This window comes from Typopeltis vanoorti, chromosome 10 (genome assembly GCF_054136105.1).
Source record: "Typopeltis vanoorti isolate ZY-2024b chromosome 10, IOZ_Tvanoo_1.0, whole genome shotgun sequence".
NCBI lineage: Eukaryota > Metazoa > Arthropoda > Arachnida > Uropygi > Thelyphonidae > Typopeltis > Typopeltis vanoorti.
This window is the reverse complement of record NC_143558.1, coordinates 15,742,227-15,763,756: the sequence shown is the minus strand read 5'-3', so window position 1 is coordinate 15,763,756 and position 21,530 is coordinate 15,742,227. Positions and strand designations below refer to the sequence as shown.

The 21,530-nt window shown below is 35.0% G+C and overlaps 1 protein-coding gene across 2 annotated transcripts in view; it reads left to right on the top strand.

Annotated features, from left to right (window-relative positions):
• LOC150102187 (mitogen-activated protein kinase-binding protein 1-like) overlaps window positions 1-21,530 on the top strand; it is a 344,972-nt gene that overhangs the window by 234,721 nt on the left and 88,721 nt on the right. For both annotated transcript variants that reach the window (XM_090398639.1, XM_090398638.1), the window contains exons 23-24: window positions 8,515-8,595; window positions 17,187-17,410. In XM_090398639.1, coding sequence (XP_090254765.1) covers window positions 8,515-8,595; window positions 17,187-17,410 — 305 coding nt within the window. The remainder of the gene's footprint in view (window positions 1-8,514; window positions 8,596-17,186; window positions 17,411-21,530) is intronic.

Genomic DNA, 21,530 nt, shown 5'->3' with positions numbered 1-21,530 from the left:
AGACTAGTTTCGACCTTTATTGAGGTCTCTTCAGTGGGAGCCAGGTCCAAGTGGAGATACCAGGCAGAAGCATTAGCAAGGTCATCTCTACCTATAGGAGTTGCCAAACGGTGTGCCACCTTTTTAATAAATTACTCTGGATTTAGAGAAAGATATTGAAACTTTATTTTTCACTTGGTTAGACTATAATATAGGTAGAGATGACCTTGCTAATGCTTTTGCCTGGTATCTCCACCTGGGCCTGGCTCCCACTGAAGAGACCTCAATAAAGGTCAAAACTAGTCTTGGTAGTGGCCCTTCCCTTAATGCATAACATTAGACATATCCGCAAGGAGATGTGTTTTGCATTATGGGAGATACTCAGATAGGAGTGATGTTAGCTTGCTCCACCTTTGCAAAGAGTTGCTCGGTGTTGTACCACTTTACACCAGTCCTGAAGATACTTTCAGGCGCAAACTTTGCTTGCTCACACTTGGATAAAGGATTAAACTAAATTTATTATAGTCTAACCAAGTGAAAAATAAACTTTCAATTTCCATAATTAATTTACCATGTTTACTAAAAATTGTGCCTAAGTAGCTTGTTACTTGTTCTGTATCTTTCCATTCAAAATGCAGTTGATATTTTCAATGTTTCTGCCTATTTTTATTATCTTCGCCTTGTTATTGCTGATCTTCATACCATATCTATTACAACAGGTATTCAATTTAGTCAGGGAATCTTTCAGACTTGTACTGGATTTATTTAGAAGTATAACATCATCTGCAAAGAGCTGAGATTAACGTCTCCAATTTCGATATCAGGTTTAATACCACTTTCCTTCATAATGTGATCCATATAGATAATGAATAACAGAGGGGATAATGTACATCCTTGTCTAATACCAGATTTAGCATTAAACCATCTTCCTGTACTTCAATTCTAACCGCTGACTTCCAACTCAAATAAAGACTAAGTATTGCTTGATATTATGCCCCATTGACACCATAACTGTAGCATTTTAAATAGCTTTTCTCTTGACATGTTGTCATATGCCCATTGCAGGTCTACGAAGCCTAAATATAGATCTTCGTTCTATTCCCACAATTTTTGAACTGTTTGTCATAAAGTGAAGATCTGATCCTGACAGCTTCTATTTGGCATGAATCCATGTCCTTCACCAAGCTTCACTTCCACAATCCTTCTCAACCATTTCTCAAGTATACTTACATAAATCTTACCACACTTAGTAGGGAAATACTTCTGTAATTCTCATATTCAGTTTTATTTCCCTTTTTGTATATGGGTACTATGAGAACTCTACTTCAATCATCTGGAATTATCCCTATGTATTCTGAACCATGCAGTGCAGCCACTGTAAGACTTTTATACCACCATACTTCAGCATTTCTGGTCGAATATCATCTACTCCTGCTGCCTTTCCACATTTCAAGCCTTTGATGGCTTTTTCTACTTCAAGTATGGATATGTATTCTTGACTGCATGCCTGGTCAGTGTTTTTTACCACTGTGCTGTCATCAGTGCTTGTTTCATTTAGCAGTTTTTCAAAGTAATTACTCCATACTTCAAGGATATCCTTTTCTCCTGTTTTCATGTCACCTTTATCATCTCTAATTCCTTTTACAGCACTCTTTCCTCCATTCCTAAGCTTCTTCAACAACTTCCAGAATATTTTGCCACCTTCTTGATATTTATTTTCTTTATTCTTGCCAAAATCCTCCCATGACTTTTGTTTAGCTAGTTTTACACACTGTTTAGCTTTCTTACATTTGTCTCTGTATTCTCTAAGAGCAAGCTGACTTATTTACCAGGATCTCTCTGTATGTTTTTTTTTTTCCCTTCACTGCTGCCTCTATAACCTCCTCTGTTCATTATGGCGTTCTGATTTTTCTATCCTTGCAGACAACCTCACTACATGCCTTTCTTGGTGAATCAGTCAGTGTTTTCTTCAGGGTTTGCCACTGAATCTTCAAGGTTTGGTTCCTGTTCTCAAAGACTGTCACCCTCTGCTAAAACCAACAACAAAACGGTCACACTTGACTGCACCCATAGCCTTCTTTCATGAGCTTGAATAGTTATACCTTCTCATTTCTGTATTGTTTGTATTTATAATCATATTTTTGATATAATCTGGAAAATGCCTCTGACGGTGAAATATTGATAATTAAAGTGCTTTGTGTGGGTGTTTGATAGGCCAATAAATCCTCTAAGTAATAATTCATAAATTAATTATTATTATTAAGAGACCCCCCACGGAGTCTGGATCTCATCAAAGTAGGCTGCATATGACTCAAACCACATGCCATACCTTCTCTTGAATTTATGCACACTGTCTGTATTTCTAACCTCCAAAGGCAAGCGATTCCAGTCCCTGCTCTATGAGAGAAAAATCTAGCTCCTTCCCTTTCTTGACTGCATTCATTCTCGACTTCCATGGATGTTCTCTCTCCCCACCCTCCTTAAAATGAAAAATTCAATCTGCTGGTATTCTGTATGACACTTTCAAAAGTGTATACATCTTTATGATATCTCCCTTCTTTATCCCACTTGCCAGCATCTGCAGTCCACAATTTCTCAATCTCTCTCTCATAACCTACATTCCACGGTCCTGATATCATCTTTAATACTCTCCTTTACGTTCTCTCCACTCTCTCTTTCTCTCTCTCTCTCTCTCTGCATCACCTTGGAAATCAGGAGACCAGATCTGCACACAATAGCCAATACGAGGTCTATCAAAGTAGAGACAAAATAGCTTCCTTATTGTTACATATTAGTGTTTATTTCAGCATTGCAATTATCCACTGAGTTGTGTTTGCAATTTTTGTTCTGTGATCCTTGAACTTCAACTTCCTGTTTACTAAAATTACAATATCCCTGCCATGGTCATTTTTTTTCTAGCATAATCCTACCATGATCCTTTTTTTCTAGCATAAGCCTGACAGTATATTACACCATTGGATATCTCATTATATTAAAGTGTATAACTTTACATTTAACTAACATTGAACTGATAGCCATTTTCTCATGCCCACAATTACTGCTTATTCAAATCATTCTGCAAATATTGTATGTCATTTGCATTTCTAATCATCCTTCCTATCTTTAAATCATCAGCAAACAGGTGTATGTCAGCTGTTAAATCTTTCCCAATATCATTAATGTAAAGATCAAACTAGTAATTTATAATCCAATCCCATATTTTCCAACTTAATACAACAACCTTCCATGTTGAATCCTGTCAAAAATTTTAGCAAAATCCAAAAAGTATCATGATGTGCCCATTCTTCTTGTCTGACTCAACTGTGACATTATTATGAAATGTGACCAAGTGTCTCAATCATGACCTTAGTAAACTATACATAGTAAACTCATGCTCTTGCAAATTAGAGCTTCTTTGTTAACTCATTTCTGAATGCAATCTCTTACCTACCTTTCCAAAATCTTTAGTACCACTTCAGAGATACTGATAGGTTGATAGTAGACATATCAGTCTTTGCACCATCCTTGTGCAATGAGATTATCATGCACTTCTTCCACCCCTGTGAAATCTACCTTGTTCTGAGACAGAAGTTATTATAGCTTGGTCAAATGAACAGCCAGTTCAGCTGAATACTGTTTTATTATGTCTGCTGATACCCAGCAACTTCTATTGCTAAATTCTTATTTAGTTGCAACAACCTTCTCCTCCTCCTTATACACCTGAGTTTCTTCATCTAGTAAAGATGAGATGTAACAGTGAGCTTAATGTTGCATATACCAAGTTTGATAGCTTTTAGCAAAATGGACCCTCATTAAACAATCTCTTCTACATCTGTCACCCATATACCACCTGCATTCAGTAGAGTTATTCTTTCTTTTACTTTCTACCTAACAGTGAAATTCTTTTGGGTCATCTGCAATTTGCTGAGCTAGTTTTTTTTTCCATACTCACACTTATTATCATGCACTTCTGGCCTGCTTCTTATAATTTTCATAGCTGACATTATTCTTATACACACTGTATTCCTTCAACACAGCTTTTTTTAGAACCTCCTGCTTAATAAGATTGCACATTCCAGTACATTTAATTACATATTACACATCTCTCAAGATAGAAAAGTTCTTTGTGCTTCATTACAATATACTGTATTATATTGTATACCATGTCTTAGTCAGTAATAGTAATCCCTTTTGTTTGGTAAAACTTGGATTTGAATCTCATCTAGAATGTAAGGAAGTTTTAGGATATGTTTTCAACTGAAGGCAAACTAGCTCATCTCATGAAGTAATAGCACATCTCATGAGTTTTTTTTCCTTCTTCTCTAGACTCAGTTTTTTTTTTTTTTCTCTTCTTAAAACAGTTAAAATCAGGCCATACATACTAGAGTATGGAAATAGGATTAACCATCCTATCATTACTAACAGTAAGTTTATAAGAAACCAAGCATATGATTATGACAGACCTCAAAGTAGTACAGATGGAAGAATTATGTGATATACACCATGTGTTCTTTGGTTGGAAGAAAATCAGCATTTGATTTTATTGTCTATGTATGCAACATTTCTCTAAAATTTTTGGATTATATCTTTAGGAAGTATGATAGCAGTATATACATTTAAGAAACATTAGAAATAAAAGGAACTTTTCAACTAAAGGTTACTTATCTGATCTCATACAGAGATGGGTGGACTTTTTCATCCTATAAACTGACTGGAGAATATCCAGTGAAATTGAGTGTAGTAGGTTGTAAGAGGCTTGTGTACATAGTGCTAGTTCAAGAACATTAAAGGATTGAACACTTGCACCCAGGGAGTAAAAAAATGGGAACCTGGATTATGAGGAGCCATAAAATATCAGATTCTTGAGTAGAAAGGTGCCTATTTAGTGAAATTACATCTTGGGAACAACCTAAGGACTGTGTGTGTGTGTTAGAACTGTTATCCCTCTCACATATAATAATCATCTAACCATCTATTTTGAATTGAGAATCAAAATGATAGTTAAATGGGTATAGTTTTTAGTGAGCTTAAGTTTTTCACCAAAATGAATTGAGAATTTAGAAATATATTTATCAACTTGGAGGTGTGCTTAAGGGTCAGAGCTGTATAACTGAGAGGAGACCTCCACATAGCCTTTAAAGGAATGCAGAGAACCGATCAGAGCTTCTGACCAAATGTCCAATCCTCACCTTCTCGTGGTGCACCCTGTTGGATATCTACCTGGATACTGAACGAATGAGGATGGGCTGGCAATTTGGGATTTAACCAACCAAATTGTATTCTTATTGGTTAAACCAAAATAAAAAATGATGGTACAACATGACAAAATTTCATGGCGGCTGGGGCGTCGCCCAGTTAAACAAGGCCCCCATTGTTTTCGCCAGGAAACCAGGGCGAACAGCGAAAGGTCAGCTGCTGAAACAAATCTGAAAACACACCCCAACTCAACATCACCAGAGTTAAAGATCGGTATACTATCAAAATAAGAAGCCTGAATGGCAAAAAAATTGAGCTAGCTGAGGAATTAGATAAGTACCAGATCGACATAATTGGGGTTATTAAAACAAAAAAAGACAAAAACTAGTGAGATATTTCTGAGCAATAAATACAAAATGTTATATTCAGGCAATGACAATCAAGGAAAAGAAGGAGTAGCCATAGTATTCAACACAAAATACGAGGTTCATCTTCTTGAATGGCAGGCAGTCTCAAGTAGAGTAATGTGGGCAAATATGAGAATGGGGAACTGGACAATGAGACTTATTTGTGCCTATGGTCCCACAGAAGGTTCTACTAAGGTAGAAGTGCAGGAATTTTTTGATGCTTTAGAAAAAGCAACTGACACAATGAAAAAGGAAAAGTTGGTTCTTGTTGGGGATCTGAATAGCAGAGTAGGAAATGATTGTCAGACATACAAAAATATTTTGGGAAAATTTGGAGAAAAGAGCGAAGCTAATAATAATGGCAAATATTTCTTGGATTTCTGCTCAGGACATGGACTGGTTATTACTAACACCATGTTCCAACATAAAAATGTGCACAAATTCACATGGAGAGAAGAGGCAAGGAATAAGAAAAGTCTCATTGACTATGTTATTGTTGATAGTGATGTTTTCTCCCTGGTGCAGGACACCAGAGTGTACAGAGGATTTGAAATTGGAAGCGATCACTATTTAGTCTTGAGCAGAATAGCATGTAAGAAAGTTTTAAAGCGAATAAAAGTTTAGCAGCTCTCAGATGTGAACTGTAGACTAAAATACAGAAAGATTATTGAAGAAAAAATGAAAGATTTTGAGAACAGGAACCAAACCTTGGAGATTCAGTGGCAAGCCCTGAAGAAAACCCTGATTGATTCAGCCAGAGAGGCATGTGGTGAGGTCTGCAAGTATAGAAAAATCAGGACTCCATGGTGGACACAGGAAGTTAAAGAGGCAGTGAAGGAAAAGAAGAAAGCATATCAAAAGTTCCTGACAAATAAGTCAGCTTGTGCTCTTAGAGAATACAGAGACAAATGTAAGAAAGCTAAATAGTGTGTAAAACTAGCTAAACAAAAGTCATGGGAGGACTTTGGTAAGAACATAGAAAATAAATATCAAGAAGGTGGCAAAATATTTTGGAGGTTGTTGAAGAAACTTAGGAATGGAGGAAAGAGTGCTGTAAAAGGAGTTAGAGATGATAAAGGTGAAATGAAAACGGGAGAAAAAGATATCCTTGAAGTATGGAGCAATTACTTCGAAAAATTGCTAAATGAAACAAGCAGTGATAGCACAGTGGTAAAAAACACTCAACAGGCATGCAGTAAGGAATACATATCCATAATTGAAGTAGAAAAAGCCATCAAATGCTTGAAATGTGGAAAGGCAGCAAGAGTAGATGATATTCGACCAGAAATGCTGAAGTATGGCAGTATAAAAGTCTTACAGTGGTGGCTGCACTGCATAGTTCAGAAAGCGTGGACAGAGGGACGAATTCCCAATGATTGGAGTAGAGCTCTAATAGTGCCCATATATAAAAAGCGAAATAAAACTGAATGTGAGAATTACAGAGGTATTTCCCTACTGAGTGTTCCTGGCAAGATACTATGAAAGTATACTTGAGAAACGGTTGAGAAGAATTGTAGAAGAAAAGCTTGGTGAAGAACAAATTGGATTCAGGCCAAATAGAGGCTGTCAGGATCAGATCTTCATTTTACGACAAATAGTCAAGAAAGCATGGGAATATAACAAAGATCTGTATTTAAGTTTTGTCGATCTGGAAAAGGCATATGACAAGGTGCCAAGAGAGAAGCTATTCAATATGCTACAGTTATATGGTGTCAATGGGACATTATATCAAGCAATACTTAGTCTTTATTTGAGTTGTAAGTCAGCAGTTAGAATTGAAGGAAGTACAGGAAGATGGTTTAATGTTAAATCTAGTGTGAGACAAGGATGTACATTATCCCCTCTATTATTCATTATCTATATGGATCACATGATGAAGGAAAGTGGTATTAAACATGATATAAATATTGGAGATGTTAATGTCAGCTCTTTGCTTTATGCGGACGATATTATACTTCTGAATAAATCAGCTACAAGTTTGCAAGATTCCCTGACTAAATTGAGTAACTGTTGTAATAGATATGGTATGAAGGTCAGCATTAAAAAGACAAAGACAATGAAAATAGGTAGAATTGTTGAAAATGTCAACTGTGTTGTCAACCGGGAACCTGTGGAACAAGTAAAACATTTCAGCTACTTAGGCACGATTTTTAGTGAAGATGGTAAATTAAATATGGAAATAGACAACAGAATCAACAAAGCTGGTATTTTAGGAAGTCAATTGAATAAATTCATATGGAATAAGAGAGAAATTAGTCGGAACACTAAATTAACTGTATAGAAGACAGTGTTCAAACCAGTTTTAACTTATGTATCTGAGAGCTACGTCAGAAGTAAAACACTTGACCAAAGACTAGAGATATGAGAGATGATTTATCAAGAGCCCTGAGAAAGATTAGAGGCGTGAACAGATGGCATCAATGGCAATATCATATTAAAAACGAGGATATTAGGAAAGAATTTGACATTGTCGGCATCCAGGAATGCGTTAGCAGAGCTAATCTGAGGTGGTATGGTCACTTAAACAGAATAGGCAAGGAGAGATTAGCAAAACAAGTGTTCTCTGCCAGTTTGGCAGGAAAACGACCTAGAGGAAGACCAAGATATAGGTGGATTGATACGGTACAAAGTGCCTTAGACGATAAAAATATAAGATCTGATAATGATAATATTGGAGTCTTGATAAGTAATAGACTGATTTGGAGGAAAATTGTAGATAGGAAGTTAGTAATGATGTAAATTTTTCATGTAGTACTATCATATCCTGTACACCCCTTGAGGATACATGTCAGGAATTTGATGATGATGATTTATCAACTTTTTTTTGTGACTTTTCTATTTGCTTTACATATTTTAGTATTTATCTCTGTTGCTTTTGATTTGGTATCAGTTATAATTCTTTAAAAAAAGTATTGAATTGTCTTATTTATAGGTACAACAGAATGATATCAATGAAGAGTTTAAAGTTTCAGTTGACAGTCTTAAAGAAATACATTCAGAAAGCTTTCACCAGGTATTCAGCTAAACTCATTTGAGCATATATAATGTGAATTTATTATAATGTTTCTCTTTTATATTATCAAGTGTCTGTAGTTAATAAATATGCCTATCAAGTAAAGGCTAGAGTAGTGGTTTCTGAACTTTATTATTTTATTTTCAATTCATGGCACACTTAGTGTATCAGGATTTTAGCTATCTAGTATTACTGTGTATTACTAAAAGCAAAACATTTAGTGGTTTGCACAATGTCAGTTAGATGTTATTTCTATCATTGCATCAATATACTGATGGTTTGATTCTAAAACCATGTGGGCTAAGTGTCATTTCACTGAAAATATTGGAATATTTTGTGGTGCTGCTGCACAAAGTTTGGAAACCACTGGGCTTGAGTAATAATAGCGTTTCATATAACTGTGTTGTTTAACTAAGCAACACAGTTATACGAAATGCTTGTTCTTTATTATGCAAGAGGACTTTGCATAACATTTCATTCAAAATTTTTATGTTGGCTTGATTTTGGAAATAGTATAAAAAATACCTCATTGTAAAAAAAAAAAAAAAAAAAAAAAAAAAAAAAAAAAAAAAAAACCTGATAGCATGAAGATGAAAAGGTGAAATAATGACATGCAGTAAAACTCAACATCCTTGATGATTTATTATTTTAGCCTTCCACCAGGAGACCTAAATCCATTAAGGGTGTCTACAGCCTAATAAAATGTTTACACACACACCCTTTTTGCAGATCATCTCAAAAAATGCACAGAACTTATAATCATCTTTCCCTTGACTTCTTAACTCAGTAGTGTCAAGATCCAACATTATCAGACCTTATATTTCTATTGTCTAAGGCACTTTATACCATATCAGTCCACCTATATCTTGGTCTTCCTCTGGGTCGTTTTCCTGCCAACCTGCAGAGAACACTTGTTTTGCTAATCTTTCCTCGCCCATTCTGTTTAAGTGATCATACCACCTGAGATTAGTTCTGCTAACGCATTCCTGAATGCTGACAATGTAGTTCTTTCCTAATATCCTCATTTTTATTATGATATTGTCACTGATGCATGTTCACACCTCTAATCTTTCTCAAAACTCTCATATCTGCAGTCTCTAGTCTTTGGTCAAGTGTTTTACTTCTGACAGCTCTCAGATCCATAAGTTAAAACTGGTTTGAACACTGTTTTGTATACAGCTAATTTAGTGTTCTGACTAATTTCTCTCTTATTCCATATGAATTTATTCAATTGACTTCCTACCATACCAGCTTTGTTGATTCTGTTGTCTATTTCCATATTTAATTTACCATCTTCAGTAAAAATTGTACCTAAGTAGCTGAAATGTTTTACTTGTTCCACAGGTTCTTCATTCACAACTATTAAACTGGGGTTCCAATTTTAATTTAATATTTGTATTCATATATATATATATATATATATATCTTAATATTTATCTTCTGTTCTGACTTGTCCCCTTAAATAATTTCTTAATCTAACATCAGTGAGTCATGTCTTAACTATCAATCTAGGCCGATGAGCAATTTTAAAAGAACCACTACCAGAATTGAAACTTTGTTTCAATTCTGGTAGTGGTTCTTTTTAATTTTAGGGAAAATTTATATTTATACTGCACCACCCTAAAATGTATTTGATGAATATTTATTCAAGGTCTAGATCAGCACACTGTCTCGTAATTCTTAAACACTTAGCAGAGTATTCTCAATTAATCTCACTGTTAGGATTTATCTTGCAGTCGTATTCCCTAATTTATTTTGTTATTCTTATCTCCTGCCTTGGTTCGAACTTTTATGAACGGTTCAGTAAAGTGGAAATCAGGCAAGTCTTCATATTCATTTCAAAAGAAATTAACATTTAAATCACTAAATAGACATAATACATGTTATAAGAAATTTTTACTGACATAAAATTAATCTTGATAATATTGGGAAGTGAGTTGTTTCACTTATGATTGCTAAATCTCCTTGAACATATTAGATCATAATTTCATACCATTAATTCTAACAAAAATCTAACTCTCATCTATATATGACACCATTAAAGGCTATTCTTTCTGTAATTCACATACAATCACAATTATCATCACACTATTATTCCAATTAAAGTATGGAGTTCCTAAGTTTCATCAGCATAACTCCTAAAGTTCCTTCAATGAGGGCTCAGTCCTGAGTTGAAGATTTTACCTATATCTAATTATTGTCCCCTACACAATTTTACATAACAAATGAGAGTCTACGTTACGAGTAGTTGGGGTTGCTGTAGGGATACACATGAAGTCCTAGTGTATCCCTACAGCACCTTCAATTTCCAGATTACTTTCCTGATTTACCTCGACTTTTCTACACATCAGTTGAATTCAGACATGACACATCGTTGACGGGGGAAGCAATTCTAGCTCCCTACTCACTCATCAATCGGCTGGGCATGGGTCTTCGATCTCTGGCGTCATCTGGAACTTTACCGTGTCAGGTCATTCCATAACCTAGAACTGCCCATGGACACTGCTGCATGCTGCGATGACCTCACGAAGGACTTCTCCACCGATGACCACTCCAGTACAGGGAACGAGAAAAAAGGCCACGAGCTGGCACCGCAGTGCCTTTTAAAATGCGCACCCTATGTTTCTTGCCTATGTCATCCTGATTTGTCCCTTTCCTCACGGTGCATCACTCCTTTCGGCACCTAGCGCCAAACTCTCCCCTAGCGTGCTCTTCGGAGGACATCTGTGTGCGCGTTCTATTAGGTGCACGTGTATGACTTCAGGCCATTGCTGTATAATTGGATGGTCCTTTGCTTTCAACATTGTAATAGCACTTACTTAGATTATGCATAGTCTAAACTTCACAAAACACTTAATTATTTTCAATATAATGCATTAGGTAAAACTTTCTTAAATATTAACGTAACTGATAAATTACAATTGGTTATTTTTCTCTTGATGTATTAATACTGGCTTTGGAATTGATAAACTGTGTTAAATCTGAATGAAGGTAAAGGTTTTGACTTTTCCTTTCATTCAGAGTATAACACAATGCAGTTGACATTTTCAACGATTCTGCCACTTGAGAACTTATAATAATAAATACAGTAAAAGTAATGACTACTTAAAATTCAGACTAATAGCATCAGTATTTTAAATGAGATTCTTTTATTTGCGTAGCATGCAATATGGCTTACTACATTTAAGGTTTTTCTTGTTTCAGGGGGGGCAGGGGGAGCCTACCACTTATGAGACAATAACTTTTCTTCATTTGAAATGCTCTTACAAATGTACTTCATCCTAGACATTATTTGAAACTGCATTTTCATCTGGGCATGCATCTTATTAAACTATGTTGTGGAGACTTCATTTTGTTTCTGTGATAAACACATTCTTCTTTCTCCATTCTGATGTCTTAACCAATTTCGCCCTTTTGCTACTTATGGAACTATCTGTCCATCCATGATCGTCTGTTTCTCATGTTTCTTTGTAATACTCATTCAACCAATCTCAAAGTTATTGCATATTTTCTATCCTCTTTATATGATACAAAAAGGCATCAAGATTTTATGGTAGTAAAACATTGTTTTGGTGCTATGAAACAATGTTTCTGTTCCACAAATATCAGTTAAAATTTGATATTTTTGTTATTATAAAATTTATAGTTATATAATTATATACTGTAGTTTTTCATGTATAAGACGATATTTTTTTCTAAAAATTTTAGACCAAAAATTGAGGGTTTTAGACCAAAATTTTACACCAAAAATTGTGTGTGTATGTGTGTGTGTGGGGTAAACCAGTTGAGAGATCCATGGTTGCCGTGGCAAAACCATCTGTACCTTGTCTCTGCAAACAGGCTTCCGCCAATCACTAGCCTTTGTTAACTCTGTCAATTGACTTCATTCACGGCTGATTCTGAATAAATCTATCAGAACTCTGAAAGCATTCATAAGTCTGCAACTCATTGGTGGGGTAAGTTAATGCATTAGCAATATTTTGAGCACTTGCTCATAAAAATGTCTGAAAATAATAAATGATATGCCTGGACTGAGAGTGATGCATAATTTCTTTGTATGGATCTTAAAAATATTACCTAATTACTAAATATACTTTGAATATTTAAGGGGATATTAAATCCCACATTGTTTTAAAACCAAATAAGAAACTCAAAGACTGGAATCAGAGAGTTTCATGCCTAATATAGTATAGTAAACTATAATAGTATTGGCGACTACTAGCGTGAGCTAATGCACATAGTCCATGTACGTAGTACAAACTCGGGCAACTTGTAGCAAAGGTGACAAAGTTCTGATTGCTATTCTGGTATTTTCCATAATGTAAAACACATTTCCTAGGGGATGTATGATGTTATACATTATGGTGGGAGGTCACTATCCAGACTGGTTTCAGCCTTTATTGAGGCTTCATCAGTGAGTAGCTAGACCAAATTAATATTTTTGTTATTAATTTGGTCTAGCTAAAAGGTCTAATAATGAAACCTTTTTGCTATACCAAAGGGTATATATAGCAAAAAGAACGTATATACTATGCTATACGAGTTGTCAAAAAGGTGCACCCATTAAATTACTTAAATATAAAGAGCCAATAGGCTTCATTTCGGCAATGTAAACATTATTTAAATTAAGGGGATATTAAATCTGACATTGTTTTAAAACTGAATAAGAAACTCGAAGATTGGAATCAGAGAGTTTCATGCTGAATATAGTATAGTAAACTATAAAAGTATAACTATAAATATTCAAAGTATAAAAGATACTGTGAATATTTTAAAAAATATCAAATGTGTTCTGTTTTATGTTTAAAATATTGATTTCTTAATTTTGGGTTCAAAAAAAGTAGGATTCGTCTTATACATGTAAAAATACGGTAACTAACTTTTACGACTACTTTTACAGCATCATTCCTCAGTATATTTGTCCCTCCCTCTGTGCTTTGTTGTGATATTTCCTTCAGTTCATCAATTACCATCTTTGGACCTCAACATGTCCCCCGTGTCTTATATAATTCTGAGCAATATCTTGTCCATCTCTTGCTTATTTCTTCTGTGTCCATCAATATTTCCTCTTTTTCATCTTTTATGGTCTTCTGCTGTAGGTTCCATTTATTGTTGAATTAATTATTAAGGGAGTCCAAAGACTCATCAAGGGAGATCACCTACACCACAACTCTCTGTCTCCAACACATCCACCAGCTACTTTCATCTGTACCAATGCCATCTACTGCCAACTACCACCACTACTATTTTCACAGACAATCACAAACATCCATGCCCACGGCAGGATTCGAACCTGCAGCCTTTTGGCTGGAGAGCGGATACGCTAACCACTCGGCCAACCAGGCCGGCAATTATATGCTTCTCTTGTTGTGTATTCACCATAATATTTATTGATATTCCTTTCACTGTTCCTCTAGCAACTTTGATTTGTCTCTTCTAACTGCCCTCTTCACTTTTTGTTGTATACCATTCTTCCATTTCTATAGAAATATCTCTCCTATTCTTAAATGTCCTTTTTTTTTTTTTTTTTTGAATTAACTTTAATTATGAGATCAATCTCTTCTTTGCCTTCTCTGTCTCTGGAACTGTTTATTTCCATGCTCTCTTGATTGAAGTGCCACTTAATTGTTTCTGTCTTCCAGTTAGTTTTCTGCAATGGATTTCAGGTTTTTTCTCATGCATTCTTTCTCTGTGATTTCCTCACTCTGCATCCTTATATTTCTGATGAAACTGTGCCTTTACTTTACTCTACTATGGCTTAAGTTTCAACTTGATATTGGCAATCACTAAACTATGATCTGATTCCATGTCTGCTCTGGAAACATTCAGCACTGCTGGACTGATGTGGCTCATCTCTTGCATTTGAGTCTGATGTCAAGCATATGCTTCATTCTTTCATCAAGTGACTGCCATGTTCACTTTCTGCCTGGAATTTTGTATTGCAGATTGCCATGTCCCACTTCAGAAGAGTGCACATTATTTCCACTCTTCTATTGCTTTCTCTATATCCATATTTGCTCATTCCAATTCTTCAGGTAGCCTTCTGTGATGAACAGTATATCTTTCTTTCTTTGTTACTGATCCTAAGATTACTTCCAAATTCCTATAGAATAACTATATTTCTTCTTCAGCTTTCTGAAGTGGGTGAATAGATCTGAAATACTGTAAAGTTAAATTGTCATGCTGCAAATTTTGCCGTTATCATTCTTAGATTTACTAGTTTTAATCCTAATAATGCTTCTGTTCCTCTTTCACTGAGAAGAAACCCAACCCATATTTTATATTTTTGTACTCTTTTCAGACTAGATGGACACCTCCACCTTTCATCTCCCTTCTGTCCAATGCATCCTCACTAATCCAAGTATGTCACATCACTATCACTCCATCTTCTTGCAAGACTAGCTTTCTGGAAGTGGATAAAGGAAAGACGTTCCACTTTTCTACTGATGAAGTCTCTTGTTAATTTTATTCTTATTACACTTCTTTCAGTATCTAACTTGTCAATCCAACCCCGGTCGCTCAGTTGCAATGTTATTTAGCCGATTCTATGCAAATATTCATTCATAGATGAAGTAACCCTGGAAACTGTGAACCATTTCTCTTATCTTCGCAGAGCCACCTCTCAGCAAATTCATTGTCACTTGAAGTGCAGTGGTCCTGCTTTGGGGCATTTGAGAAAATGAGTCTTTAATGACTAGGCCATCCATGATGCAACAGAACTCTTGGCTTACAAGGCTCTTGTCCTCCCAGATTTGCTTCATTGTAGACCACGTGCAGGCATCTGAATACTGTAGAAAAAACATTGTCAGTGAACCTTTCTTTTCAGTGAATATTGAAGAATCCTCAAGATTCATTGGAAAGACAGGTATGCTAATGGTGTTTTTAAAGCTAGTTGCACAAATACTGATAATGATTATATACCCAGTAGCTTTAAGAATTGGTCTCATTACCAATATGCCACATACCAGCCTTCAAATGCAGATCTTCTCATAGAGGACCAAAGAACAAGAGGAGTGTTTCAAGAAAAATATGTAGAAATGTAACATAAACAACTGGGATACTATGACTAGATTGGTTGCAGTGGAGAAAATGCATATTTACAGGATTATAATATTGCAAAACTGTATAGTTATTATGCCATGTAGACTGAAAAAAGAAGAATAAGAAAAGTGCTTTAGCTTAACTTGGACAAATCAACTTCTCCGCTTTCATTCCCTCTTGGAAACACATGGAAGGTAATGTGAATTATTAACATCCTAATCAGCCATCTCCAGACTCATTATTAGACCAACTGGAGGTGGTCACTTGCACACTTTAAATTTGCAAGTGACTGCCAATTTTGATAATGTAAGCATATTTAGAAAGAAGGGATAACAAAAAATTATTGTGGACAAACTTGGGGGAAAACATTCCAGGTTCAGCCCAAATAAGGATTCTTGAGACCAAATTTTTTACATTTAAGACAAATAATTGAGAATATAGCAAGGATTACTATTTAAGTTTTGTAGGTCTAGAAAAGGCATATATGAGGAAGTAGCAGTTTATTATATACATAACTTATCTGTTAGAAGAGTTTTCATTTTTTTTGTGCAACCTCTGTTTGCTGCTTTTACTACTAATGAAATTGTTATTTAAATAGGTAAAAGAATGTTCTAATTTATATTAACAATTTGAAAATAATTAACAATTTAATAGTATAATTTAAGAAAAAATGAAGAGAAGGTGATTGATTGTATATGTACTTAAAAGTAAATATTTGGTTATAATGACTTAGTTCTTTAACATTCATAATAAAAAAATCTTGAGAACCTTTTCAGCAGCACTATACAGTAAATCCTCAATTTAATGGACTAATAGGGGCTAAGGGGTATTCGTTAAATCGAAAGTCCATTAAATCACGAATTTTTTAAAATAAAAATATCTGTAACATTACACTGCAATTTTATCGATATTAGCACTGTAATAACAAAAAAAATTGTTTTACACACACTTTTAGATAAGTTAATGTGAAGTTAATGTTCCATGTTGGGGCGCTTGGTTGTAGGTAATGCTGCTTTGAAAAACTAGCAAGTTTTTTTTGAACTTTTGAATGCTGCTGCTTTTTTTTTTTTTTTAATAATTAACTCCCTATAATTATGAAAATGTGTGTAATAAAACTGCCACAGAAAGTCATGTCACATGACAGAAGAACCAATTACAGTGCGATTGATGTGATCGCATCCTGATCATTTGCCGAACATGTTTTATGAGCGGTGATTCATTTCTGTCAGCTAAATTACTACAGTGTTTTTCCAACATATGATGGCCTATTTACCAAAATTTGTTAAAAATAACAGGAAATGAATAACAAAAAATAACTTGTTAATTTAATTATAAGCAAATTTTGGTTAAAAGATTTTTTTAACCAAAATTTTGATTGTCGAATTTGAAAATTAACAGGGTGTTAATTTTTACATGTGACATACGGACCGGAAATTTTGTCCATTAAATCCGAAGTCCTTTAAATCGAGGGTTTACTGTACAGTTAAATAAATATTGAATTATTATATATATTTAATTTTATAATGTCTACAAATAAATATTATTTTTAGGTCCCTGATGGAAGAGTTACCCTTCACAGAGGTGGAACTAGGTCATCTTCCCCAAATAGCAAACAGGAGCAGCTAGTTCATCAACAGACAGATTCCAGCAGTACCAGCAGCATAAAACTTGAGGATGTGGATGCGGAAGATGAAAGGTCTGATAATGAAACCTTAGAAATGAGCGAGCTACTATATTATCCTCCATCAGAAGATGGCTCTGAAGTTGGAGAAGGGTAAGCTTCATGGTAAACTAGGTAAACTTCAAAGATAAACTATCCAAATGTCTGATTGTTTCACTATTAGTTTTGTTTCTAACCATAAATAAAGTGTACACTAAATGATAAGGTTTGTTATACCTATCTGCCTAATAGTAAGTACTATCCCATTGTCTCATAACTACTTCAACCTGGATTCCATGAGGTGCTAAAATATTCCACAGTGCCAATGTAGATGAAATTATGTGCCCTATATTTGCTACAGTTGAGGCTGCAGCAGGTTTCTACTGGAAAAAATTCCATCTCATCTCACCAGATGCCCACTGGTCTGCTCTGTTAGCTCAGTGAAGTATGATAAAGTCAGTCTCATGTTTCTGAAACACTTCCTAAATGAGTTTTACTTTTTGATGTGGCATTATCCTGCTGGAACTTGGCATTAGCATTCAAGAAGGGGTGCTTAAGGGTCAAAGCTGTATAACTGAGAGGAGACCTCCACATAGCCTTTAAAGGAATGCAGAGAACCGACCAGGGCTTCTGACCTAATGTCCAATCCTCACCTTCTCATGGTGCACTCTGTTGGGTATCTACTTGGATACTGAACGAACGAGGATGGGCTGGCAATTTGGAATTTAGCCGACCAAATTGTATTCCTATTGGTTAAACTAAAATAGAAAATGATGGTACGACATGACAAAATTTCATGCCAGCTGGGGCGTCGCCCGGTTAAACAAGTCCCCCATTGTTTTTCCCAGGACGAACAGCGAAAAGTCAGTTATTGGAACAAATCTGAAATGCACCCCAACTCAACATCACCAGAGTTAAAGATTGGTATTATCAACATAAGTAGCCTGAATGGCAAAGAAATGGAGCTAGTGGAGGAATTAGATAAGTACCAGATCGACATAATAGAGGTGACTGAAACAAAAAAGACAAAAACTGGTGAGATCTTTCTGAGCAATAAATACAAAATGTTATATTCAGGCAATGACAATCAAGGAAAAGAAGGAGTAGCCATAGTATTCAACACAAAATACGAGACTCATCTTCTTGAATGGCAGGCAGTGTTAGAGTGATTTGGGCAAATATCAGAATGGGGAACTGGATAATGAGACTTATTTGTGCCTATGGTCCCACAGAAGGTTCTACTAAGGTAGAAGTGGAGGAATTTTTTGAGGCTCTAGAGAAAGCTACTGACATAATGAAAAAGGAAAAGTTGGTCCTTGTTGGGGATCTAAATAGCAGAGTAGGAAGTGATTGTCAGACATACAAAAATGTTTTGGGAAAATTTGGAGAAAAGAGCAAAGCTAATAATGGCAAATACCTGTTGGATTTCTGCTCAGGACAGGGACTGGTTATTACCAACACCATGTTCAAACATAAAAATGTGCACAAATTCACATGGAGAGAAGAGGCAAGGAATAAGAAAAGTCTCATTCACTATGTTATTGTTGATAGTGATGTTTTCTCCCTGGTGCAGGACACCACAGTGTACATTGGATTTGAAATTGGAAGTGGTCACCATTTAGTCTTGAGCAGGATAAAATTGAATTTCATATTGAAAAGAATAACATGTAAGAAAGTTTTAAAACGAATAAAAGTTGAGCAGCTAAGAGTTGAGAATTGTAGACTAAAATACACAAACATGATTGATGAAAAAATGAAAGAGTTTGAGAACAGCAACCAAACCTTGGAAATTCAGTGGCAAGCCTTGAAGAAAACCCTGATTGATTCAGCTAGAGAGGCATGTGGTGAAGATAGCTCTCTTGATATAAATGAGGTTTTACATTCTTTTTCATTGTTCCCTTTTTACATGAACTTATTCTTTCTGTTTCTGTTGTTTCATTAGTGCTTTTTTGTTGCTGAACGTTAAAAATAGTCAAATCTTCATTAATGCAAGTATCAGTTTTTGATAATTTATTAGTGCGAATTGGTTCATTAGCTTTGCTACAAGTAGACATTTCTTGATCGTCAGAATCTTCACTTCTTTTTTTAAGGAAAAAATTATTCATGATTTTGAAGGGCATATGTAACTTTAATATTTTATTTTAAAATTTATTTCAAGTAAATAATTTTTTTTCCGAATGGAAAAAGGAAAAACATTTGTTTATGATGTCTCTCGTTATAGTTGGAATATATAACAATAAGAAAAAACCTCTACTCACTGAATTTAACGACTTTAATATCGTACTTCGTTTATTCTCACCGAAGACTCATGATTTTTGTTTAGGGGAAATGATCATGTATAATACTTGTCACACTGAACAGAGAAATGCTAAAACAGACAACAGGACAACTAACCATTCATTAGTTCATTTTCCCCAGTATTTATGTGCCGTCACATATCTAGTTACTACGACATGCGGTGATCTAATGAAATCCCAGGATATAATATAAGAGTGATACAAAAAATTATAATTTTTATATGCGCTTCATCCATTAAAATCAAAATATATAATTTTTTTGTTTTTGATTTAGTTATTTGTGGCAATTGAATATTTTGATTTTTAAAATAAACGATTCAAAATTTTGCAGCACCCTTGTGGCATACTTGCGGCACCCAGTTTGAGAACCACTGGTATAAAACAAGCTTCTTAAATAATTCCAAGGAAATATTTCTGCTATCAATGCATAATGGACTGAGTCTCAGGAAAAACTTTATTAAAGTATTGGACAAAAATGGACCAGTATTCAACATGTTAGAAATTTTAGAAATAAATCAAATTTAAAGAGGGTATTTGGAAAGTATTAAAAGATGATATATTAAAAAGTGTCTCTCTCTCTGAAATGAAACCAGATGCCTGGAAATCATTTAGAGATATTCTGGAAGCATTTTGGGCAACTAAAAGAATGAAAAACTAGTTGACCAACTTATAACAGAATGTCACAAGATGGTGAAGACTGCTCTTGGTTTCTTCAGTGAGAGGCATGCATCAACAAAGTACTTATACACTTTTTTTAAATGTGTGTATATGTTAATAGCTCTGTTTATTTTCTTATTGTTAATATTGTACCTGTAATATATTTAAGTATTTGAATATTGGCATTTTATAAAAGCCTGTGTAGCTCAGTGGATGTGGTGTTTGCATACCATGGTGCTTGGCCACACGAAGGAAGACTTGGTTTCGAGTCTAGTCGGCGACTAGAGGAAATTTTTCTAAGCCTTTTTTCGACCGGTTCCTGAGTTAGTCGATCTCTGGCATGGGATAGCGGGTTTTTCGTCCTGTAAACTCAAGAAAATCGACCATAGAACCCACATTATTTCAGACATTAAATATATTGTGTTAGGGACCACGAGATGGAGGCACATTTGAGCCGTCTCTCTTCATTGTGTACCACTTAATTAGTGATAGCCTTGGGCCATCTGTCTCTAATTGGGTACCAGTGGAGATTGAACTGCCCACTCAGTCTCCAAAAGTTAGATAGGGCTAAATGGCCTCGCCTACTCCCCGTATATGGGAATAAAAAAGGTGTTAGCTGATTTTTTTTTTTTTTGGCATTTTATATGCATTTAACAAAAGTTTTTTTCCCCTCTAATTATCACTTCGATGAAAAGTTTTGCTTTTTTAAAAAAAATTATCATTAAATGATACTTAACCAAGCTCATATTTTCGCATGTTTACTTGCAACATGGAATGTTAATGTGCTTGCTGGAGGGTTACGTTTAAATTTTACACTGTAAATATGTAGTTGCTTTTTTTTTTTTGTTTCTGGTTAGAAAATCCTATATTGATCTTTTATTAATCATTTTATTGTGCTTTCTTAATAAAATTTTAATTTAAAAACAGTGTAGAGTGTTCCAACCTGTAGGCTAAAAAATAATAATTATTTGCTAATTAAAATTAGTAAATAAATAACAACCAAAACTTGCGCACCTGTGTCTAATAGAATTTCACACGGTGTTCCCTCTACGAGTCCTCCGACCATGGTAAGGTTTCTTTCATTCTGTGCTTGTGGTGGGGTGACGCTCTGCATCCTAAGTGGTTCGCATTTATTACATTTATTATCTAATTTTGTATTCGACGGATCCTCGTCTCCCTTGGAATTTCCTTCCTCTGATTCTCTTGTCATTAGTTTCCTCATCTCATGGGCCTGATCTAACTCTTCCAACACCCTCTTCCTTTCCTTGCCGCTTCATAAC